At 39.1% G+C, this 22,110-nt stretch overlaps 1 protein-coding gene across 2 annotated transcripts in view; it reads left to right on the forward strand.

The window, feature by feature from the left end:
* LOC134671217 (protein TIS11) overlaps nucleotides 1-22,110 on the forward strand; it is a 44,455-nt gene that overhangs the window by 9,859 nt on the left and 12,486 nt on the right. Inside the window, exon 2 of one of the 2 annotated variants that reach the window (XM_063529012.1) lies at nucleotides 20,307-20,351. The exons of the other annotated variant lie outside the window; for it this stretch is intronic. Within the exon in view, the coding sequence (XP_063385082.1) occupies nucleotides 20,307-20,351 (45 nt within the window). The remainder of the gene's footprint in view (nucleotides 1-20,306; nucleotides 20,352-22,110) is intronic. 2 annotated transcript variants of the gene reach the window in all.

Raw genomic sequence — 22,110 nt, forward strand, 5'->3', positions numbered from 1 at the left:
TTCCGGTTTACATTATATAAAGTAACAAAGGAAAGGTTTATTCCAATGACGACGTTGACGTAGACAAAGAATAGACAGTTTATCGTTAGTTACCATTTAACGAGTGAGTAAGCAAATAGTTACCGTACACAACGATAATGCTTTATCGGGGGTCTTAGAGTGCACAGCATAAACACAGGGTACTGTACTCTCTATCTTATCTCTCGTCTGATAACGACTAGGAACATTATTAGTGTTGTCTCGTAACTTCAGTGCAGCTTAAAAAACAACAATTATTTTGAAATTAACGCTTCGTGGGTTTTGCATTGTTAATGTTGTGTTATGAGTAAGATGCATACATCTTGTTCATGCATCGCTGGATCGTTACGATAATTATGATTGAACGTAAACGTGTATGATGTTTCGACTGAACTGTTAAATAGTGTGCAGAACACTCATAATTTAAATAATTTCCTGTGTATTTGCATTATTCGGAACTAGTGGTTCATCAATTTCACAATATTTCGATTACTTTCATATACGTCTAATACCGCGATAGTATGTTATGTTATAGGAATATGATATTTATTGCAATCGGATTTGAAAGTCATTATTATTCAAAATTCTTATTTAAACTGTACATATTGTGATGGCAAAGCCCCGTTGTAAAACGCGTTATTGCCAGACCAATAAGCTTCTTCCACTATACACTTGAGAGTTATAGCGACTAACCCGTTTTTAAAATTGCTTTAGATTTAAAGTAATCTCATGGTTCAAACTACGATCGCAGCACAACCTCCTAAGGCTGTAGGCTCTATGCAGTTTTGGCACACATTCGCTACAGCATTGCGTCACAGAGCAACACGCTCGGAATCGGGCACATCGTGTAACACTTTTACGTTGCCGCGGCACCGCCTGCCCACCTACTTGCGCACGCTTCGCTCGCCTCGCCTCGCGATCCACCACTTTACATAATTGCTCGTAAAACACATCAACTTACGCAATAGCAAAACAAACTCGAGATTCTGGTTGAGTTCACCAAAAGAGGGTCACCGGTCTAGTCTACAATTCTAGATAATGTTTGAATATATTAATCTGATTATGTGATGTATTTTATTAATACAAAAATATGTATGCTGTTCGGAATAACGTGACTTGTAAAGTGCCGAGAGCTAATCATGAAACAATATATAATATTTACCTCATTATGTTCTACCTTATCGTAACAACGGATGCCAACTTTTGACCTACGGCTGTCGTAATTCCTATATACAATAAAAAAAAACATGATAGTTGATAACGTTGGATTTACACGCGAATTTACATGATGTGGTTACTGTAAATATAACCATAGTTTCATATCGTCATAATGACTGCTTAAATGTCAAAAGTTAAGGTTTGAGACGTATTGCACTACGAGTATTGACCAAGCATATTAATTGCCACCAAGCTAAGTGAGCCAAGGAAGACACCACAAACTAAACAAGTTAATTTTCAAAATAGGGTCAATCGCGTGACACGATCATGACATTATAGATGCTTATTTTCAAGGACATGTGCATTTAATGTCATCGTAACATCTAATATTGTCAATTAACATTAATGAGATTCCGTTCTTGATTCAAAACGAGGCTGTGCCCAATACTATGTAAACAAACAGAAGCTAAGCCGCAATTACGTCACGAAGTTGCGGAGCCGCGGATGTATTACAGCACTGACAAGCGATCAGAGCGACATTCTATCGGTCGAAACGGTTTTAACTTTCTTTTCTCGTTTCGTAATGATACGGCCCAGCGGAGAGGAGCTGTCGCTGAGCTTGCACCGTCGGCGCCGGCGACGCTGGGTTTCACAACCCGATCGAGGCTTCAATAACAGATTTACGTTATATGAATATAGCGGACACCTACCACACAAATTCGACTCTGTTCTTAGCAACCAAGACTTAAATCCTCTCCACCAAGTGACTTAATCTCAAGAACCAAAATCAGGATGCAAGAAGTAACACCAGCTATGCCTTACACCATTGTCGTGTATTCGTATACAACGACGACGACTCTGAAATTGTACGGTGTCTTCGCACCCAAGCTATGTATATGAAAAATACTTTTAGACACTCATAAAGAGATATCACTATTAAACGTCATAAACTGGTAGACGTTGCTAACTGACCGCTTAAGCATCACTTGTGTTGTCGCGCGCGACTCCATACTTGAAGTCACGCTTGACATAATGGAATTTCGCACGACAACACAAGTCATGCGAAGCGGTCTGGGCTACTCGAGACGCAGCTCACAAGCTCGGAAACCTCGTCAACCTGTCGATCCTCCCGACGCCGACTACGAAAACAGCGTCATAATAAGGTCATCTTGCGTATGCGCTCACTGTGTAAGCTGTTGCACAAACGTGACGCGATTGCGATTGTAATCCGCGCGTGCCGCGATATCTTATGCACTCTACAGGAAGTGAACTTTCGAACTCTTTCACTTTTTATTGCCCTTTTTAGTACCGTCCCATTTCACGTTCCATCGCACCCGAAGAATTAATCTCGTTTTAAGCTCGCCCTGGAGTGGTTAATTAAAATGGTTTTGTTTGTAAACTGGCGCGCCATGTAACAGCATTGCGCACACCCATTGTGTGTATTTAGTATTTCCACTTAGAAACAATTGGAATTATGTAAGTGGTTAATTGGGGCAACTCGAGTCATTCGTGCTAGAAACAAATTTTACTTTGACAAAGTTTTTTTTTTTTTTTTCATTAACCTAGTATACTAGAAACTGGAAAGACGCCTATAAAACAAGCAATGACCATATCATAACGGTTTTAAGCCACAATCACAAATGAGGTTTAATCACTTTATTGTCTTACGATATTTTAATGGTGTAACATCAATTATTGATCAATTTTATCATTAACGTCTCTAGCAATATTATACATGCCTGATGAACGCAAAGCACACGCAAAGTCTCTTTTCTAAACTGCGCAATTTTGGCCTAAGACCGGCTTCAGACTTATGATGAACTTAGGGGCGAAGTTTTTTGTCAAATTGTTTCATCTCTAAATTATGCATTTCTGTGCTGTGATTCTGCATAAATGTATACTTGCACCGAACGGCAAATTATTAGGTCATATTTTCGAGATTACAGTTTTCATACCAAGCATAGAGATCCTCGAACATTTGGGCACACACAACCAAGAGTGTTGCGGCATAAGCCCAGCCTAACGCCTATATCTGTTGACCTCGCGAACGTAGGAAGCGCGGCGTCGCCAAGCCATCCATTGTGTAGGATTTGTAGCATTTACTTATGCATGCATCCGGGTTTAAACAGCATGTCTTTAGCGTGTTTAGTCATTGCCACAAACGAATTTAATTAATTTATGCGACGCCTTGGGTCCCGGAAGGCAATATTTAAATTAATGAAGACGCAATTGCGGCATGCTTGTTTCTGTACAGAGCTATTTCATTGGTAGCAGTTATACATAATTCTACAAAACACAGTCTATACTGTTTACGACTATACAAGTCAAGTTCTTGGATATCTATATCTACCAGTTAACCTTTTGAATACTGGGAGTAGAGTAGAATGGTTTCTGGCATCCTGATCTTCTAAAGGCGTATTGTAGTTGCGCTACAATGAAAGGAAGCATCAGTTTTTTACCATGTTAGGTATTATCGAATGTTGTAATGAGTCATAATTATGCTGTTTTGTCTCTATCGCGCGATATAAATGCAAGTAATGCAAAATGCAACCAACATTAGCCCGCTATTTCTAACTATGAAGTATGTTATGCTGGCGTTGTCGTGTAGATAAATGTCAATTAATTGCTCGTGGCCACAGTATATCAAGTTGTTTATCAAATCAACAATTATCATTCTACTCAGTCTTACAAAGGGTAGGTACTTGAATTATGAATAGATACTTAGCAAGATGCTTATCAAAGCGGCCGCGGTCCTTATTGCGTTTTGCGTCACGTATATATAATTGCTGTATGTTCTTGCAACAGTCGTCAACTGAACCACCCACAAGGATCGTGTCGTGATGATAACTGAAGGACTTTCTTATTGCGTGGTAGACAATAAAACTGTATTATATAATCACAGAATTAGATATGAGCGCCGCGCCGGCGCGCCGCCGCCGCCGACTAAATTTTCGCGCCGCCGCCGCCGACGGTGCGCTATCGGCGTGGCATCGGCGTGACCTTGTTAGATACTACTACTTTCAGAATCAAGATAATATATATTTTGTCCAGTTTAGATCTTTAACTGCGCCACTCTGAATAGTTTATAGGCATTCAAAAGGTATTTTAGGTTCATATAACTCAAAAATGTCCAGGTTTGGCACCCATGCCAAACCTTAGATGCCCTAGAACACTGCATAAACATGAAGTGGAAATGGGCAGGACATGTAGCTAGGCTACCTTATACAAGGTGGACGAAGCGAACGACGCTCTGGAAAGGACCACCAGGCAAACGTAGACAAGGGAGACCACAGGCAAGATGGATAGAGGACATAACAAAGCACACCAAGGCTCAAGACAGAGAGAGCTGGCGCAAACTGGGAGAGGCCTTCACTCACGAGGAGGTCCGCTCTTCAAATAAAAAGTATAGATATAAATTGTATTATGTAAATATTTAAAAAAAAGTTATATGTAACCTTAGTTTGTAAACTTTAGTTAGTAATGAGTTGGAATAAAAGGCTTTTTATTATTTTTTATTATAACTCAAAAATATCGATGGTAAATGAAAACTTTTGTGTGGTAAATTTTCGCTCATGGCCGCCGACTCCATCTTTGCAGAGTTCAGCCGTCAGCCTAGCTCACACTTTGCGTTCTATTCTAAGCTGTCTGCTTGCCTGCACCTCGGCCGCGCATGAGGAGGCGTCGGAATCGGGTCTCTAGTGTTTGGTGGAGGTGGAGCTCGACTTTGGGCATCGTTTTTTTGACATCGGTTTTATTGAGTCGATATTGGTTATGACAATGACTGAGCTCGATTTTCCTCGCTTCGGCTCTTTTTTCGACTGTCGACAAGACGTTTCCCTGATATAGTCTATCAGCTATTATTGACTTAGCACAAAAGACTGGATAAAAGGCCTCACCGAGATTAAGACCGTCTCTGATGCCTTGGCTTTGCTGCTTATCTACAGTTTATTATGCGATATGAAACTTTTTTCATGCAAGTATTCGAATTATCCTTGAAAATAAAAAATGCACTTAGTTTGTAGCGTGATTATGGCAAAAAAAAACATGTTTTTTCGGTAAAATTTTGGTTTGAATTGCTTTTGTATAAGTCAAAAGTGTTTCAAGGCCACGCCGCCGATTCGCCGCCGCCGCCGACCGATTTTGACCGACGCGCCGCCGCCGGCAAAATGCCTATCGGCGCTCATATCTACACAGAATAGACGACGAATGTAAATCAAATTGTCTATGTCACGTGTCAAACAAATTAAAAATTCGCAACGTTTTGACGTATGGATGTCAAAGGTTAATATGCATTCAACATTAGTTTGCATAATATAAGTTTGAGGAAATATGTTTTTCCAGTTACAACGTTTACTGAAAAAAAAGGTGGACTTCAAACGTCGGTATTTATTGCAAAATGTGCACGATATAATCAAAGACAATACGTATAACACTTGTTTACATTCATGAAAATAGGTATTGCGAGTGGTCAGGTCAGATTAAAATGTAACAAAGTATTTATTGTACTTGACGTCATATCCTCCTCCCAACAACGATCCAACTATGCCTCGATTCCTTGTTTCGACCTATTACGGTCGTAGTTTATCATTTGTTACCGTGGATAAGACATGCATCGGTGCATCACTCATAAAACAGCAGCCATCATCTGCTGTTTGCGTAGCGATCTCAATGATAGGTTGTTGTCCGTTTCAAGATGTGTGTCAATAATGAAAGGAAAGTGGCACGGCCGGCCGCGCCGGTAGGTCAGTGTCGCTCGCTTACATAACAAGTGTCATACCATCCATCGTGATTTCGGACATGACTCCTTTTGAGAACATTGTCCTCCTTACTCAATCTCAAAAGCACGTTCCGTCCGAGTAACCTCCGCGTTTGCGCTACAGTTCTTGGCGAGATTCTTTATAGTCTACCGTTTCGGCCAGTATATACCTTATGGCTCAAAGATGAATGAATTGACGACCTGATAAACATTGCAGGGAAGTCATGGGCAGGACAGGAAGTGAGGGGAGGTGACTGGGAGAATCTTTTTCCAACAGTGTATGCCATAAGGCTGATAAATTATGATACTGCATGAAAGACAATGGATAAAAATTTCGGAAAATTATATCCTTTTTAGTGTTCCGTACAAAACTTTGTTCACGGAACACTTATTTTCTTATAATTCCAAATCTATTCATTGGTCGAACAAGTACTTTACATAATTCACCGGCCTTGTGAGGGATCATACATTAAACATTTTTACCAGCAGACATTCCACTTCCCTACTGTGCTTAATCATGCACTTTACTACATAATTGCATAATGCACAAACTGGCACACTAGTCAAACCTAACCTAACCTTAGTAAAGGTGAGGAGCACGGGGCATAGATTAGAGGTCAGTTTTCTCCTAGTGCGGAAGCACATGGCGAGCAGGAAGGCGTGGGTACGGCGACGTCATCAATGCCGTTGAACTGCGCAAGGTCTCGCGCAGCTTCCTGCTTCGTGGGTATCCTCTTAAACCTCCGAAGTTATACTTAAGGCTTCGTCACACAGGCGAGTTTGTGTGACGGAACCTTTAAGTGGATGTCTGGTGGATCGTGTATTGGGCGCAATATTTAGGGACCCGGTACCTTTTTCAAATATACCTCGGTATACCTATGTATACATCGTAAATTCAAGTCGAAATGTTTTCTCCTAAAACTATACTTACTACACTATTTACTTTTAAACAACCTTACTAGCACTTACTAGTTTAATTTTCGAGTCAGTACTTTTTAAGAGTCTTAACCTTGGGTATATGAAATATTCTATCGCCACGCAACCATACCGAATACTAATATTTCAGAGCCCCAGCCATTAAGCGAACAGGCAAAAACGCCGCAGTAAAAATAAAACACAATTTCATAGCGTTGGTTCCATTAAACATTAACTTCTTGCTGCTCTCGCTCGTGTTTTCGAAACATCATCTTGGGTAACTTGCCCACTGAACCAGAACTGACTCGTTTAAAGATTGAGATTGAAAGAAAATCAAGTACAACCGAGGAAAACGTGACTCGACGAATGACGACGAATCATATTTTTAATTCTCCAAACGTAATCGCGTAGCGAACTATGAGTATGCAAATTTTAGTGTTGTTTTTCCATTATTGAACGTACTAGCAAAACAATAAACGAACTGCGTACTTATCCAAGCGTGATACCACCATAACAGTACGCCAGTAATATAACAAACGTAAAAACATTTATTTATTCAGCTAATTTGATACAGGTGAATTCCGTAACAGGTAGCAGGTAGAGTTCGCCCTCGCTGCATCAAATCGGTGCTCACCGCCGTAACGCACACCTCTACCTACGTGCTCAAGGGTTCGTGAAATGTACCGTCTCTGTTACTATCTGCCAACTTGGCGGACTGTAATTTAACCATCTTGATCTTTGAGTTTGTTTATGTAATTAAGCGAAATGGAACCTTTAATTACGGGAAGCGTTAAAAATAAAGTTACAGTTCGATTACGATTGCTTTGAAATAATTTAAGATGCACTAAAAATAAGTAGTTATTTTTACATCGTCCTTATCTTACCTACTTCTTCGATGCCGGTTCAATATGCCTCGTAATACGCTTGAGATGTTTCGTAATGCATTTCAACATGAGACCCTCGAGATGGGTGAGGAGTCACCACCGTGACAAGCGGGGTGGTCTATGGCATGACGCGGAAAGCCATGCTTCGGTGCATTAGAGCCGGGCCCCGTGGAAAGCGATAACGAACCGTACATACTAGCACCCACATGTAGACAGTTCTACTAGCGGCAAATACAACTTAAATTTGCTTTTACGGTAATTATAGCGATGTGCTAAACTTGCTAAACCATTGAAACTTAAAGAAAAACATCCGTGTGACGTAACTTGATAAGCTAGGCATCCTACACCAGTTCAGTTACTAATAATTCTCATAACGGCAGCTCTTTGAACTTAAAACTTAGTTCCACGTACGCTCAGCGATATGGGGAGCTCAAATGACCATTGTAACTAAAAGAAAAACATTCGTTTGACGCAATTTGATAACATAGGTATCCAAAACTAGTTCAGTTGGTTCAAATGTTATCGCCGCAACTTGGAGATAATAACGACCCGAGTTCTTGTTTTGTAGCAGTTTGTTCAACTTGTATTTTGTCAACGCTGGCTTATTTACAATATCTTAACCAGAAATGGCTAAAAATAATCGTTAACTGCCGCATCCGGAGGCGTTTTCTGTGAAGTGCTATAACGAGTCGTGTACATATCCACTTAGTCTTAGGGTACGCTAAACATTCACACTCGACAATTTGGACGCATTGCTTTAATTGCGTTTTATTTATGATCTATTTTGCAATGCAAAGAAGACGCAATTTGAACAAGTTTCCCTATTATCTTAGCGAATATTTAAACAGCAAGAGCTACATAATTTAAATTCCATATTGGAAGTATTGCATGTATTCGCCTACGCTTGCACCGAGGCCGTATCGGTGCACTGCACTGACCCGCATCGCGCCAACGAAAGTGAAACTAGTCGTAATAGCCGGGCTGTTCTCTACTTTTGTAATAGAACTAGCCACTGTGCCCACCGCATCTGATAATCGACTTGCAACTTTGCCGGCGACGTCCTTTGTTGGCTTTTTATAGCCTGTAAAATAAAAGGAATACATGAGAATCGCATTTGCTTCTTACCTTTTTCGGTTTAATACGAAGAAGCATTATAAATGTAACCTTTTCAAGAAGTAATATCAGTAGCATTTAACTTGTTTTAAATGCAAATATTTTCTTTACTTACGCATTTTGTTTTACATCAACTGTTTCGTGTCTTCTCAGTCAGTGTTGAAACTTCATCAGATTTTGAATTGATCTCGACGATGCTGCCATAACATAATATGATTTAAACCCGCGCCGCGGTAAGACTCGCCGCATATCAAGAGCCTCATGATTTTTTAACACCCACAACCTTCGACGTAATCCTACGATGAATAATTATTCCTCATAGTACATATTGTTAATTTATTATACATCGAACTCATATAATATGTAAACAAATACATACGTAAATATTAATAAGTAGCGTCACAAAACTTTTAAGCGACATTTCAATTTAAAGTAATTAGTCGGAAAAAAACGTAAATGAAGAACGGATGTTGCACATCTGTTGCTTTAAGTCAGAATAACAGGCAATTAGTGAAGACGAAGAGACGGCCATATTCGCACAATGTGTCCCACACATTGGACCACTTCCCCGCCCTCTGCCCTGCCAATCATCTCCATTTTAAGTGCAAAACAACTACAGTTCGAGGCGGGTGTTATATTTTAAGCCAGGCCTAGCAATCTCAAATAAGAATACGGCACTCGGTTTTAATCTACACGTCATATAAATTATCCGAGTATAATATCATAGAGTTTCGCTTTATTACGATACGAACTGAGTTACGTCTTCGGCTTGTAGGTGTAGTTAATCCACTCCATTGCATCTACGAAGGTTACCATTCGCCCATCGCATACCTCGCGAACATTACGTGCGCCATACGAAACACCGTAGCCATCATAAAATTAAACGCGATAAAACAAGTTTCGATAGGCTTTTCTTTAAGAAATGCTTTTAAAGGTTTTGACGAGCTTTTTACGATATCATAAAATATTATTAATTGTACAAGAATTGACATAATAACTACAAACAACAAAATGCTGAAGTCAGTATAGCAACGTAATAGTCCCTCTACGTGACATTGCACATGCACATTGTGACATTATTAAGGGAAGAATATCTCTAATAACATTAACGTATACCACATTTTATGGACCAACTCTTGATCACAATTAAACAGAAATTACATACATCTATTTACTCGCTTGTCAACAGGCTTTATAATATGCTTCCTCATTGTATCTTGTATATTACTATGATAATACTATTACTTATTCTGTGATATTACATGAACACATGTCTTAGTGCTTATTTTATGACTGTTTAATTTATAAATCTTCTTTCTTCCAGGTAAGACTTGGTCAGCTTTCTTGCTCTTCAACGACAGTACGTACTTTTACTTTTATAAGGGGTCAGATGTCGCACGGTAGCTGAAAGTAAAATTCACGATCGATTTGATTCAATAACTCTGAGGTAACAGTATTGAATGACTGTGAACTTTATTGTGAACACGGATTATAATTGCGGTTACATTTGCGATACGATGCAGAAGTTATTGGATAACGGCTGAATAGAGTTAATTGGAGGAAGGATCGTTCAATCAAACCTATACAGTAGTGATTTCTTGATTGCAACGTTTATCAAAAATTATCCAACCTTGTGATAGAACAAAATTAATATTAATATAGCGTAATAAGAAACTAATTATTTATCAATAATTTGAAGAATTGTTAAAGTAAATAGGTACACTGTTAATCTAAAATCTACGGTAGCAGCTCTCAGACACACATTTTATTCCTATATTGTAAGAGCTATACATATATGTAGTCTGTCGCAATATGCCATCTTCGATTGCAGTGCCCTCTTAACCTTTAGCATTCACATTATGGCCGTAGGTTTATTTGTTAAAATCAGTTACGTCTTTATCAAATATTTGACGACCGGTCTGGCCTAGTGGGTAGTGACCCTGCCTGCTAAGCCGATGGTCCTGGGTTCGAATCCCAGTAAGGGCATTTATTTGTGTGATGAACACTAATATTTGTTCCTGAGTCATGGGTGTTTTCTATGTATATAAGTATGTATTTATCTATATAAGTATATATATCGTCGCCTAGCACCCATAGTACAAGCTTTGCTTAGTTTGGGGCTAGGTTGATCTGTGTAAGATGTCCCCAATATTTATTTATTATTATTTACTGGACTCATTTGACAGTGTTGCCACATGGCTATCCAATGTGACCTACTTAGATGTAGGTGTTAGAGCCAATGATCGGACAGCTATGAGGAGTTATGCAATAAGGCCTGTGTTTAGAGTATTAGTATTCCAACTTGAACGGTTAGTATGATGCGCATTTAAATCAGCCGTTTATTATTCATCTCGGATCGAACTAGCCACATTAGGCGACTGGTACTCGTAAGATGACGTCTCTGCTATTGCTTACGATTAAGCATGGATTAATTGCACGACAGCAGGCGTGGGTCACTCCGCGATTTCGTAGCGTCGCTACAAGTACATGCGGCCACACCAGTTTTGGTGTCTGGCAGTAGTAGTTGCCGCGCACCGCTATGGATCAGACGCCTGCACGCGCTTGCACTACCTTGGCATCTTGCGGTCATACTCGTATATCTGTCGTGACTTGGTTCGCGACCCTTAGTTTCGGAAATGCTGCTGTAGAGTAATTTCACCTTTATCCGAACTCTTTCCCGATGTTCTATCCTTGTTTACGTACACTTAATTCGGGTCCTTAAGAAATTTAACCGGGTTAATAGTATTTAGGTCCCTTAACAACGGAATTTTATGATTTTGTTTACTGTCCCGTCGTAACAGTTATTAAGAAACAGAACAAGTAATACTTAACTATGGAAAGAGAATGTGCCGTCAGCACACTGCGAAACCAAGGCTTTGTTTGTTATTCACAATGCCAGAAGACAGGCTAATGTAATTGTTTACAAATAACTAGAATATGGAAAAGTGTAATTTGGGGGCTTATGTCAGCTGTTCCATTGCCGTAATTGAGCTTATGGAACGCATTGTTTCGTACGTAAGTGTAACGTAACGTACGCGTGGGCCCCGTCGCTTGCGCCGAGGAGAAAGTAGCACAGCCGGCGGCAAGGCCGTCTCGGCGCTCTCCGACCTTCAGCGCCACACTTCCGGCATCCAAATACTAATAAATCTCACCAATAATAACAACACCTTTGGATTATTCCAATTGCAATGCCCAACGGCATACCAACTTGATGTATGATTGGAAAGTAAAGGAAATTCGGAGCCTTGGTTATATATTTTCTTTGCACGACCGCGAGCAAGTTTAGTTTTAGAGGTACCAGTGTAATGTTACCTCCAGAATCGTAACAACTTTGCGTAATCGAAAACCGCTTTTATACTGGTTCCTCGAGCTGTCGACTGCAAATGGAATGGCACCCCTGTCTACAGGCAAGCCCTTACCGCCTAATCGTGTTGCGTAAATGGCGCCAGCTTAAAATTGTTATTATAATTTGTTACACGATTAAATGACTAACTGCTGTCAAAATGTAATTGGAATGAAAACTTGCAGTAATTTTACTTTATGTAACGTTATTTTCACACCCTACGTAGGAAGCTAATAGCCGGCTACTTCAATTACCAAACTTTAAATCCTAAAAGCTTAGGGCTAAATAAGTCAAAAATAATTTGAATCACAATATGAAATCTGTGGTATTACAGAATATGTATTTCGTCAGACCAGGATGTACGCCAGTATCAATTTCATCATATGTAATCTGGCAATTGAAACTGGAGTGGAGACACTGACAATTATTTTCCAGCATATTACTTAATATTACGCGTTGCACCAATATACATCGAGACATTTTAGTCATTTTTACCAATCGAATTCTTTGCATGGACTGCGTCACCTGTGTATTTAACATTCCCTTCGGTTTCCGCGATTAGAACTCATTTAAATGAAGAAAAAAACTGATTAAGTATACTTATGGAATACTTCCACATAAACTGTTTTATTTAAAGTTGACAATTGTTTTGAAATCCGATACTAACCATCTTCACACAATTTTTGTTGCCCCAATTGCTAGCTCTCATTACTATTACGTAATCAAGGTCAATAAAAGATGCTGATATAATTTCGAAATGTGCATAAATACTTGAGTCATTAATGGCAGCGTCCCTCGTGACAATCGGAACGTGTGATTGCACCATCCGAGTCCGTCGCGTGTGTCACGCGGCCACCGTTCCACACTCCGTAGATCCGCTACTCTACTTAAATTATAAAAATGTTATAAACGACAATTTTTGATATTTGATCAGACAATAAGAGGCTCAAACAAATTTATTTCGTGCGTCTCTTGTGTATTGACCTGCAGAGCGTTCGCCGTGAAGAGCTGTCTCGTCTATCAGTTAATAAAAACCTGTCCAAAAGTTTGCAAGCTCCACAAATAGACGATGAGCAACCACAATAGGGTTTTTGGTGTAGGTGTATTCCTTTAGGTTCCTTCTGTCTCTCGCGAGATTCATCAGCACCGTCAGACTAGAGTGTTGCAGAAAGAGAAGACTCGTAAAATGTATTGGACCCCAGCATACATGTCACGACTCTTCTATCCTAGAAACCAGCATGAACCTTGCTCTATTCATTTGGTGTTCCTCATCTCGTTCTTTCATATCTTTGGTTTCTTTTTTCTCTAGGTCTTTTACTATGTCGCATAGAGCCATTATATTCTCAGTATCGTCTGTCATAATGTCTCTATAACATATTTACTAATCGCAAAATGCACGGATGCACAATATCAATCACGCAACGTTGTTTACTACACACGCAATGAAACATACGTTCATTGATTGATTCTGTTGACACAAAATGAAAAATTACTTTTATTTTTGCAACGACAGTAACATTTTCTGCTAATCAATTGAAAAAAGTATAATCAAGGTTACGGTCACATAATTCGTATTATTAGTTCGCTAATGACTTAGGTATTATTATTTTCTTAGTTAACGCGTTGTTAGTAAGAATAGAACTTTGACGTAGATACTTAATTACGCGCCCTACTTAGTTACTAACACCGTGGCGCTTTTTAAGGATAATGTTTAAGGACGAAATATTTTTTGCTAGTAGGGTAATTAGAACTCGCTTATCGTGGCTGCGTTCCAGCCAGTGCGGTGTTTACAGAATATGACTCAAGCTAAACTTTCAATTTGAAATCCCTAAGTTCTCTCGATTTACGATTAAATTACCTGAGTACCCGTTTGACATAATTTTAAACGAAAATACCTATCAGGTTATTTAAAATGTTAATAATGAGATAAGTACGGGATTATAGGCCCGTGATATCGAAGGAGATAAGTACAAATTATTTTTCTAATGTAGCTCAAAGAAGACATTTTCAGTCGACATAGCTTACGTGTTAGGGGCTATTCATAAATTACGTCATTTCAAATTAGGGGGACCCCGGGGTTGGAACATCGGATGATAGGTAGCATGACGTAGGAGGAAACGGGGTCATTCGAAGCATGATTTTTGGATGATTTTAGGGGGGGGGGGGGTCAAAAATCGATGACGTAATTTATGAACAGCCCCTTACTAATAATAAGTTGATATTCCATATTCTGACATCAAAGTAATTTCATATAGGTTATAAACAAGTACATAAGTACCTACACAAAGGGCACTTATTATTTTTTCTCACCGGGCACAGTACGCATTAAACTCAAACAACATAACTCGTTTGCTTGGTCAGTTCGTTTTAGCGAGTCTCGACGCGGACTCACTGCTCACAGCGCCAACAACACGCCGACGCCGCCGGACTCACCAAACGAGTTATAAATATTTAATTAATATTTGACTGGCGAACTCCGCTTCAAGGTCACGCTCCTTCATCCATATGAATAAGCTTTTTTTGCCAATTTCAACTAAATTGTAATGAGTTGTCTAAAACCATTTTTTTGCGCGCGCCCAGCAACAGTCTCATAGTTAACTTTATCTTCAGTTGAATGAATTAAGATTACAAGTAAACATAATTAGATAGGTTCATTTATTTGGATGGGTCGTTTCTAGAAACAGAAGCTTCCTACAGCTTATCGTTATTGACAATGGAACTCAAGTTAGAACAAAAGGTTGCTTATCAACAGTCACTGGTCAGTTTTAAATGAACATGGACAAGATATAATAAACGATTACTCAAGTTAATAGTCATCATCTTATCGGTAATAGACCCGTAATTTGGAGCAGCCTGCAATAGATAGATGCGTGTTCTGACTTCTGATATTTGTTACCACCTTAATATTTTTCTCGTGGCGATTATACTCCGTTCGTCCAGCGTTTTCTCCAAACCCTCACCGGTGTTCAATTGTTCATCATTTCAGTGGGATGCCGCTCTACGTTTTTCACTGCATAACTGGCACCTAAAAAATTACCTATATGTAAATTTAACTACATACTTGCTATATATGTATATTCAAAGTTAAATTTGGCAGTGACTAGCTAACTTTGTTTGTCACATTTAGTAACAAGCCGCTCAATCGGACATGAGGTGAAGGCTCATCATTAATATGCCCATTATTCATCAATTCTGCTCATTAAGAATTGTACCTGCTGCATGTTGCCCAATGGCGATCTTGACTTCTTTTTTGATACAAATTAATGGTTTCGACCTTGGAAATAGGCGTGAAGTCAGACGATGATCTCTTTTAAATATGAAACCCTCCATTAGGTACAAGTGATTTTAAATTATAAACAGGAGGTATCTAAATATGAGCCAGCGTTCAAAATACCTATTTTATTATTCTAAAGGGCTAAATAGGCGATATTTTCGGCGTTACCTGCCAGGATGCCACACGTACTGCACTAAGGCCCCTTTTTCTAGTTACCGATTACGACGAAAATATAGGGCTGAATCGAATCACTCTTGCAAAATAAACGAATGTCATTAGTTTATTCAATTTTATTTAGTAACATCTGATTTACCTACCTGGGAGTGAACTGTAGTTTTGGACACAAACAGGGACTTTTCGTCAAGATATAACGAAAGATAACATTGTTGTAAATGTTTTAGCTATCTACACAGTATTGGTAGGCTTTACTCGTTTGTACAAAGATCTTATCGATTGCCAGCTATGTAACAATACTCGTTAGTAATTATAATGTAAAGTAACGCAATTTCCATAAAGCATTCGGTCATTACAAGGCAAACTCGCTGCCCTATAACTATAAATCTAACGCAATCCAGCAAAACCTGTTTAGGGCGCTATAAACTAGAATAATTATGAAATTGACTTTTATTAGTATTCAATTCATATAAATTAGCCATAAATCTAGATAGAGAACCTTTCGACATATTGTCGACGTCGTAAATTGACAGCAAGGTTGCAATACAGAGGGCGTGATTCCACATTGTTTATTGACATCTCGCCATATTTTAAATTTTGTGATATGACCGGTGTAGCATGAAACTTGATATACATAGGTACGTCCAGGTGAACTTCAGTGAATGTTAAATATATGTCGAATAGTAAGTATAGATGTTATTTGTTATTTGTTTGTTAAGTTAAAGTTACCAGCATAAGCAATAAGATGTACCTAAATAAGTTAACAATTAATTAGGCAATTAGCTAAGTCTACCCATCTATGTTTAAGGGAGTTCCCTCTGCCAACAAACTGCCCTGCAGTTTGGCAGAAGAAAAACGTCTGTAAAATAGGGTTTATTTCACCTGAATAAATGATTTTTTTTTTTTTACCTGGCAGCACGCTGTTGATGTCGCCGCTTCTACACAGAAAGGGCTCCATGGAAGCCATTTCACAAGTCATCATTGAAGCAAATCGAATTGGTCTCCAATTGGAAGAAACGTAATTGATTGGCGAGCAAAACGCTCCCATCGACAGTTTCATCGGATAGCGACTTGAGTTTTCATTTACAATGTCATATCAATTACAAAATATGAGCCATTGATTAAAATAGAATAAAGCATTGTGTAACAAGACCATAATGTGTCCTTCGCTGTAAAAAGGAACCTTAGGCCGGTTGGAGCTTACAAATTTTACTAATAATACTAATCGTCATACGGTCTTGACATAAATAGTAATGAGGCACACCACATACTTAATACAAAGAGCATTATTTCGTATTGGACTAAACATTGAAACAATTCAGCATAAATTGCGAAACAAAACCCTAATTTGCAAGTAGGTCGATCACGAAAGTTTTCTTATGATAAAAAGTACAATTATTAACTAATGACCTCCTTCGTTAAGTTCATTGTTCTTCTTTCTTAATAGTCAAATAACACATTTGTGTGTTGTATACACACTATATCACTGTAATTGTTCGACATAAACGGGGACAAATGTTCGTTTATATATAAGTAATTAAGAGTATTTTTTTCCTTGTTTGTATTGGTTTAGATGCATGCAAACTAATTGATACAATTTGCGTGGGTTACGCACTAATATTTCCTGAAAGCAATTCAAAACCCTGCTAGTTAGGTCCTTAAATATTTATATATAGCCACACTTAACCTTAAAATTTGTCATGCCATTAAAAAAACTCGACACTGTATCATTTCCCTACCTTTTTCATAAGTCTGTTCAGACAAAGAGTGAAACGCTACTAGCAGTACTAGCGACATTACAGATTGTATATAATGTTTGTCATATATAATGCGTATTGAATCTTTAAATAAATGAATGTAACTATTAGTTTTCCGTCATTTTCCAGAAGTTTTCTATACGTTGAATGGATTTTTATGTACTATCAATACGAAACAGCCGCGCGATACGCCCGCTGAATTAATGTCCCCAATTCAATTGAAGTGTTTAATTAGCACAAGTGGCCCCGATTGCTACGTTGCTCGAACCGACTTAACGAAACTCGTGTTTTTCATTCACAATAGAGAAGGCTCATAGACTTCGTATTTTGAATTGTTTAAGAAGACTCACAGTAATCACATACAGGTCTTACCCCTAGAACCTAGATATTAGATGTACATATTAGTAATTTATAAGGGAGCGCCAATGTGTGACTAATAGCTTGAGTCGTCGAACACAATTAAATTCTAGTCTCGTCTTTACATGAAAAGTGATCTGTGAAACCAACTTAAAACAACTCGTGTTTTCCATTCACGCTTCTAGTAAATTATTATGATCGTTAGTTTGCCTTCCTTCCCCGACTTTGTCGTGATTAGTTTGAATTAATCTTCTGATGTCTGCATCATTGTAAACAATATTTTTCCTCAACTGTGATGTTTGTGAACGTTCGCAAGGCACATTGCTGAAGTGTTTTATCGAAGTTCCCTCATAACTGAGGATCGTGATCGATCATAATGATCCTCTATGAGACGTAGTCAAAGGTTATGTGGGCTGCCCTCTAAATGGAAACACAAAAGTTTCTTTATAGTCTTGATGGTGTCAGATGTGTGTCAGACCGTCTGGTAGAGATCCCATCATCTGATACGCTTGGGAATTTAGGTGTTTCAGAATTGCAAGTAGGTAACTAGGTATATACATGTCCAACCCTGGGACTGAGATTGTTTAATATTATGTATAACCTGAAAATGTATAATGAAGCAAACTCCAACCAAAACAAAACTGACACAAAGAACATTATCAAACTGCACAACGGGACTTAATCGCGTATTTAAGTTTTAAGATTTACCTCCGACGTTTCGAGGACGGCGTTGTCCCCGTGGTCTCGGAGAAGACCGAGTCTTCTCCGAGACCACGGGGACAACGCCGTCCTCGAAACGTCGGAGGTAAATCTTAAAACTTAAATACGCGATTAAGTCCCGTTGTGCAGTTTGATAATGTTTAATAATCGTGAAAGTTTAAATCAGTGACACAAAGAAACCAAGAAATTACAATTCCTAAATTTCGGGCGAGTTTTGATACTTAGTGCGTTTGCCTAATCTAGTCACAAAATACGCTTCTAAAGTTTGCAAAAACTCACTCCTTCTATAACGAGACTGTTCAATTAGTATTCGGCTCCGCGAACTACCGGGTTCAATTAACCATCACCCGGTTGCGTTGGAAACGACCACTCCTATTATAAGAGTCGTGTATTGTCTTTGCGCGTATTGCTAGAGCAGACGAGTCCAACGCTCAGCTAAGGCCAACCAGTGTAGTAACGTTCTCCGATTACGCGATTGTTCTACAAATCTTGAAGTCACAGTTACACCAGCATGCCTAAACTGTCAACTCGTTAAGCAGTTGAAACATGCGACCGGGTCGTGACACGGCACGTCTAACCGCGGTGGTGTAATACTTATTGTAGTCAGTAATTTCCACGTGCAACTAACGCAGTTAATTGTGCGGGTCCGCCTTACTGCGGAAAATGTTCATGGTAGCCGAATTAAACAAGTGACGCAACGGTATTGCTCCGAATTGACCCACAACAAATTAGGTTTTGCGGTACCTACATCAATTAAGAAATGTTGGCGCAATGACAAGCTAGACTGTTTCAGTGTTTTTGTAAAGCACATCTTGACTGTTTCTAAAGGCGAATCGTTTTTCAGCTCCACCTCTGTTACGCTATGCTTCCAGTAAGTTGTTAACTTATTAAACCGGTAAAAAAGTTACTTGCAGCAATCTACTTCGTGACCAGACCATAGATCTACTGTCATTTTTTAACTTTTAAGGACCTGAAATGTTTTGTAGATGCAAATCCTGAAACTTGTGGCATGGTAACATACCTAGGTACTACGGAAGCCTTACATCACGGATCTCTAATAACAAATCTATCTGTAACTACGAGTTTTCCCAACGGCTCCGCTCGGTTTTACTTTCTTGTAGGAAGTGCTGTCACTTTCGATGGAGACCGGTTGAGCGTACGCGAGCTATTCGGGCCACGGAGCAAGCGTTATACTTACTTGCACCGATTGCTACATCCACTTAATACACGCAACTTTTAACGTAATCGCTGATATATAAGGACGTGGATGACCTCGAATCTATTTCAGACTGTATACTATTTTGGGTAACACAGAAAAACAGTTTTTTTAATAGTTACATATGATATTTATTTGTCTGGTCACTCACTAGGTCTATTATCATTAATATTTTCTACCTTTTTTTAAAACACCATTGTATTGTATCCATCTTGAACTTTTGACCTATCTATTTAGCAGCATCACAGCCGCGGTCCTCAATAATATCTGAACAGTAACACGATTCTTGGTCAGGTACCTAATATATTATTATTACAGCTTTATTTATTTCGGCGAAATGAACCTATATATAATTCTGTAATATCTGAGGGCGACTGTACTGCATAACGGTTAATAATATAGTAAATCTTCTAGTTACTTACAACTTTTCAAACTACGATTTTAAATCATCGACAGGGCCGAATAGGATGAGGCCGCGACCAATCGCGGGCCAATTTGTCATGTTTTGTATTGTTTCTGTACCTACTAACTTAGTTATTAAGTCAAAATTGTTACTAACATCATATGGATCTTTGATCTGCAATAGTTTTTTTTTTACAATTCCCTTTCTTTTGTTCGCAGGTGAGCCCCGATTACTCGGACAATGGATTAATGATAACGACATTCGTAAGTTGACTCATCAACGGTTTGCATATAAATTGAAACTAGGTTTCTGTAATACCGCCCCAATTTTAACAGCCTGAATACATCATTAAATTAATTGAAGGCAATTGTTATTTCAATTACGGAGCAATGGCAATGACCTTCTGCCAGTGCAGAAACATCACTTTGTTAGTTTTCACATAACAGCGAATTCTGTCAATATTAATGTCTATCCGTCCATACAATCTTAATCTTCCGCGACATTGCCAATAAATAATCAGTATCGTGAAAAATTATCAAAAATACTGTTTATCTTCAATTGCTGGCTATAAAACATATCAAATGAAATTATTAATATACAGTAGCATGATATCTGTGACTCTTTGAGGGTCGCCTTAAAATTCTGGGAATTGAATAAAATAGTACTGCTATCTGGAAACTGAGTCCATGCCGTGTTGTTTTGGCTACAACGTAAACACAAAACTTTTGGACGCGACCGTACTTTTGTAATCGACATTTGACTTATGTGACTTTCCATCAGAGAAAGGGTCCTTAAGGATGCGTCATGTGCATATGGTCCATTCCACCAGAAAAAAGGTGCTTATGTAATGGAGCATAAGGACCTTTTTCTGATGGAAAAATGTTATGCACATGAAGCATATTAAAGACCCTTCTCTGATGGAAAGCAACATTACTACAGCTATAGAATATTACTATAGAATCGACTCGTATAACATGTTTAGTCTCTTAATAACTATAATCGGGAAATTCAGCGCAAAAACCAGATCTAGCAGTCCTCGTGCTAAGTCTTATTCATTCTTCATAGAAAACAGTTCATCCGTTTTTACGACGTGAATCACACATCGCACAATTTGCGGGGAAAGTGGAGCTGGTGCTGACGCAACAATAAAAATCGCGCGGACAAAGGAATTACTGCAACCAGATACTACTGACGTAAGGGTCTAAGTCGCCACTAATGGCCGCCACACAAAGACGCTCAGAACATGGCTTCGCAAACTGATTTAAGCTGGTCATACACGTTACGGTTTACCGGAACAGGCCCCCTAGCCAAGGTTACAATCGCTATCGCTTCGACAACGAAAAGCATTATGTATCTCTATCACTCTTCCCCATTAGTGTGACAGTGACAGTTGCGTTTCGATCGCTACGGAGCGTTAGCGATTGGCATCTTGGCTACGCGGCCTGTTCGCTTGTGGTGGCCAACTGGAGTGTGTACTGTGGAACGTACCGTCAACCGCAGTGAATAGGGACGACGTGGCAGGGTGAATATTCACCCCGGTTGATGGTACATGTTTTTTAATCAGCACTAGGTATAACAAAAACAGTGGTGGCCGAGTGGATATGTCGTCCGACCGGAGGTCGTGGGTTCAAATCCTGGCTCGTACCAATGAGTTTTTTCGGAACTTATGTACGAAATATCATTTGATATTTACCACTAGCTTTTCGGTGATGGAAAACATCGTGAGTGAGTGAAACACCTGCATACATCTGCGAAGAAATTCAAAGGTGTATGTGAAGTCCCCAATCCGCATTGGGCTAGCGTGGGGACTATAGCCCAAACCCTCTCGCACTTGAGAGGAGGCCTGTGCCCAGCAGTGGGACGTATATAGGCTGAATTATTATTACTTGGTATAACACCTCCAGCGTCGTCCCGTGTACACTATAATTGACCTGCATAGATATTATAGGTACTCTAGTGAACTACACGCGTGGGTAGCTATAGTAACTTTAGTCATTCGACCCGTATGGCTCTAAGCGTACA

Source organism: Cydia fagiglandana, chromosome 15, assembly GCF_963556715.1.
Source record: "Cydia fagiglandana chromosome 15, ilCydFagi1.1, whole genome shotgun sequence".
Classification (NCBI taxonomy): Eukaryota; Metazoa; Arthropoda; class Insecta; order Lepidoptera; family Tortricidae; genus Cydia; species Cydia fagiglandana.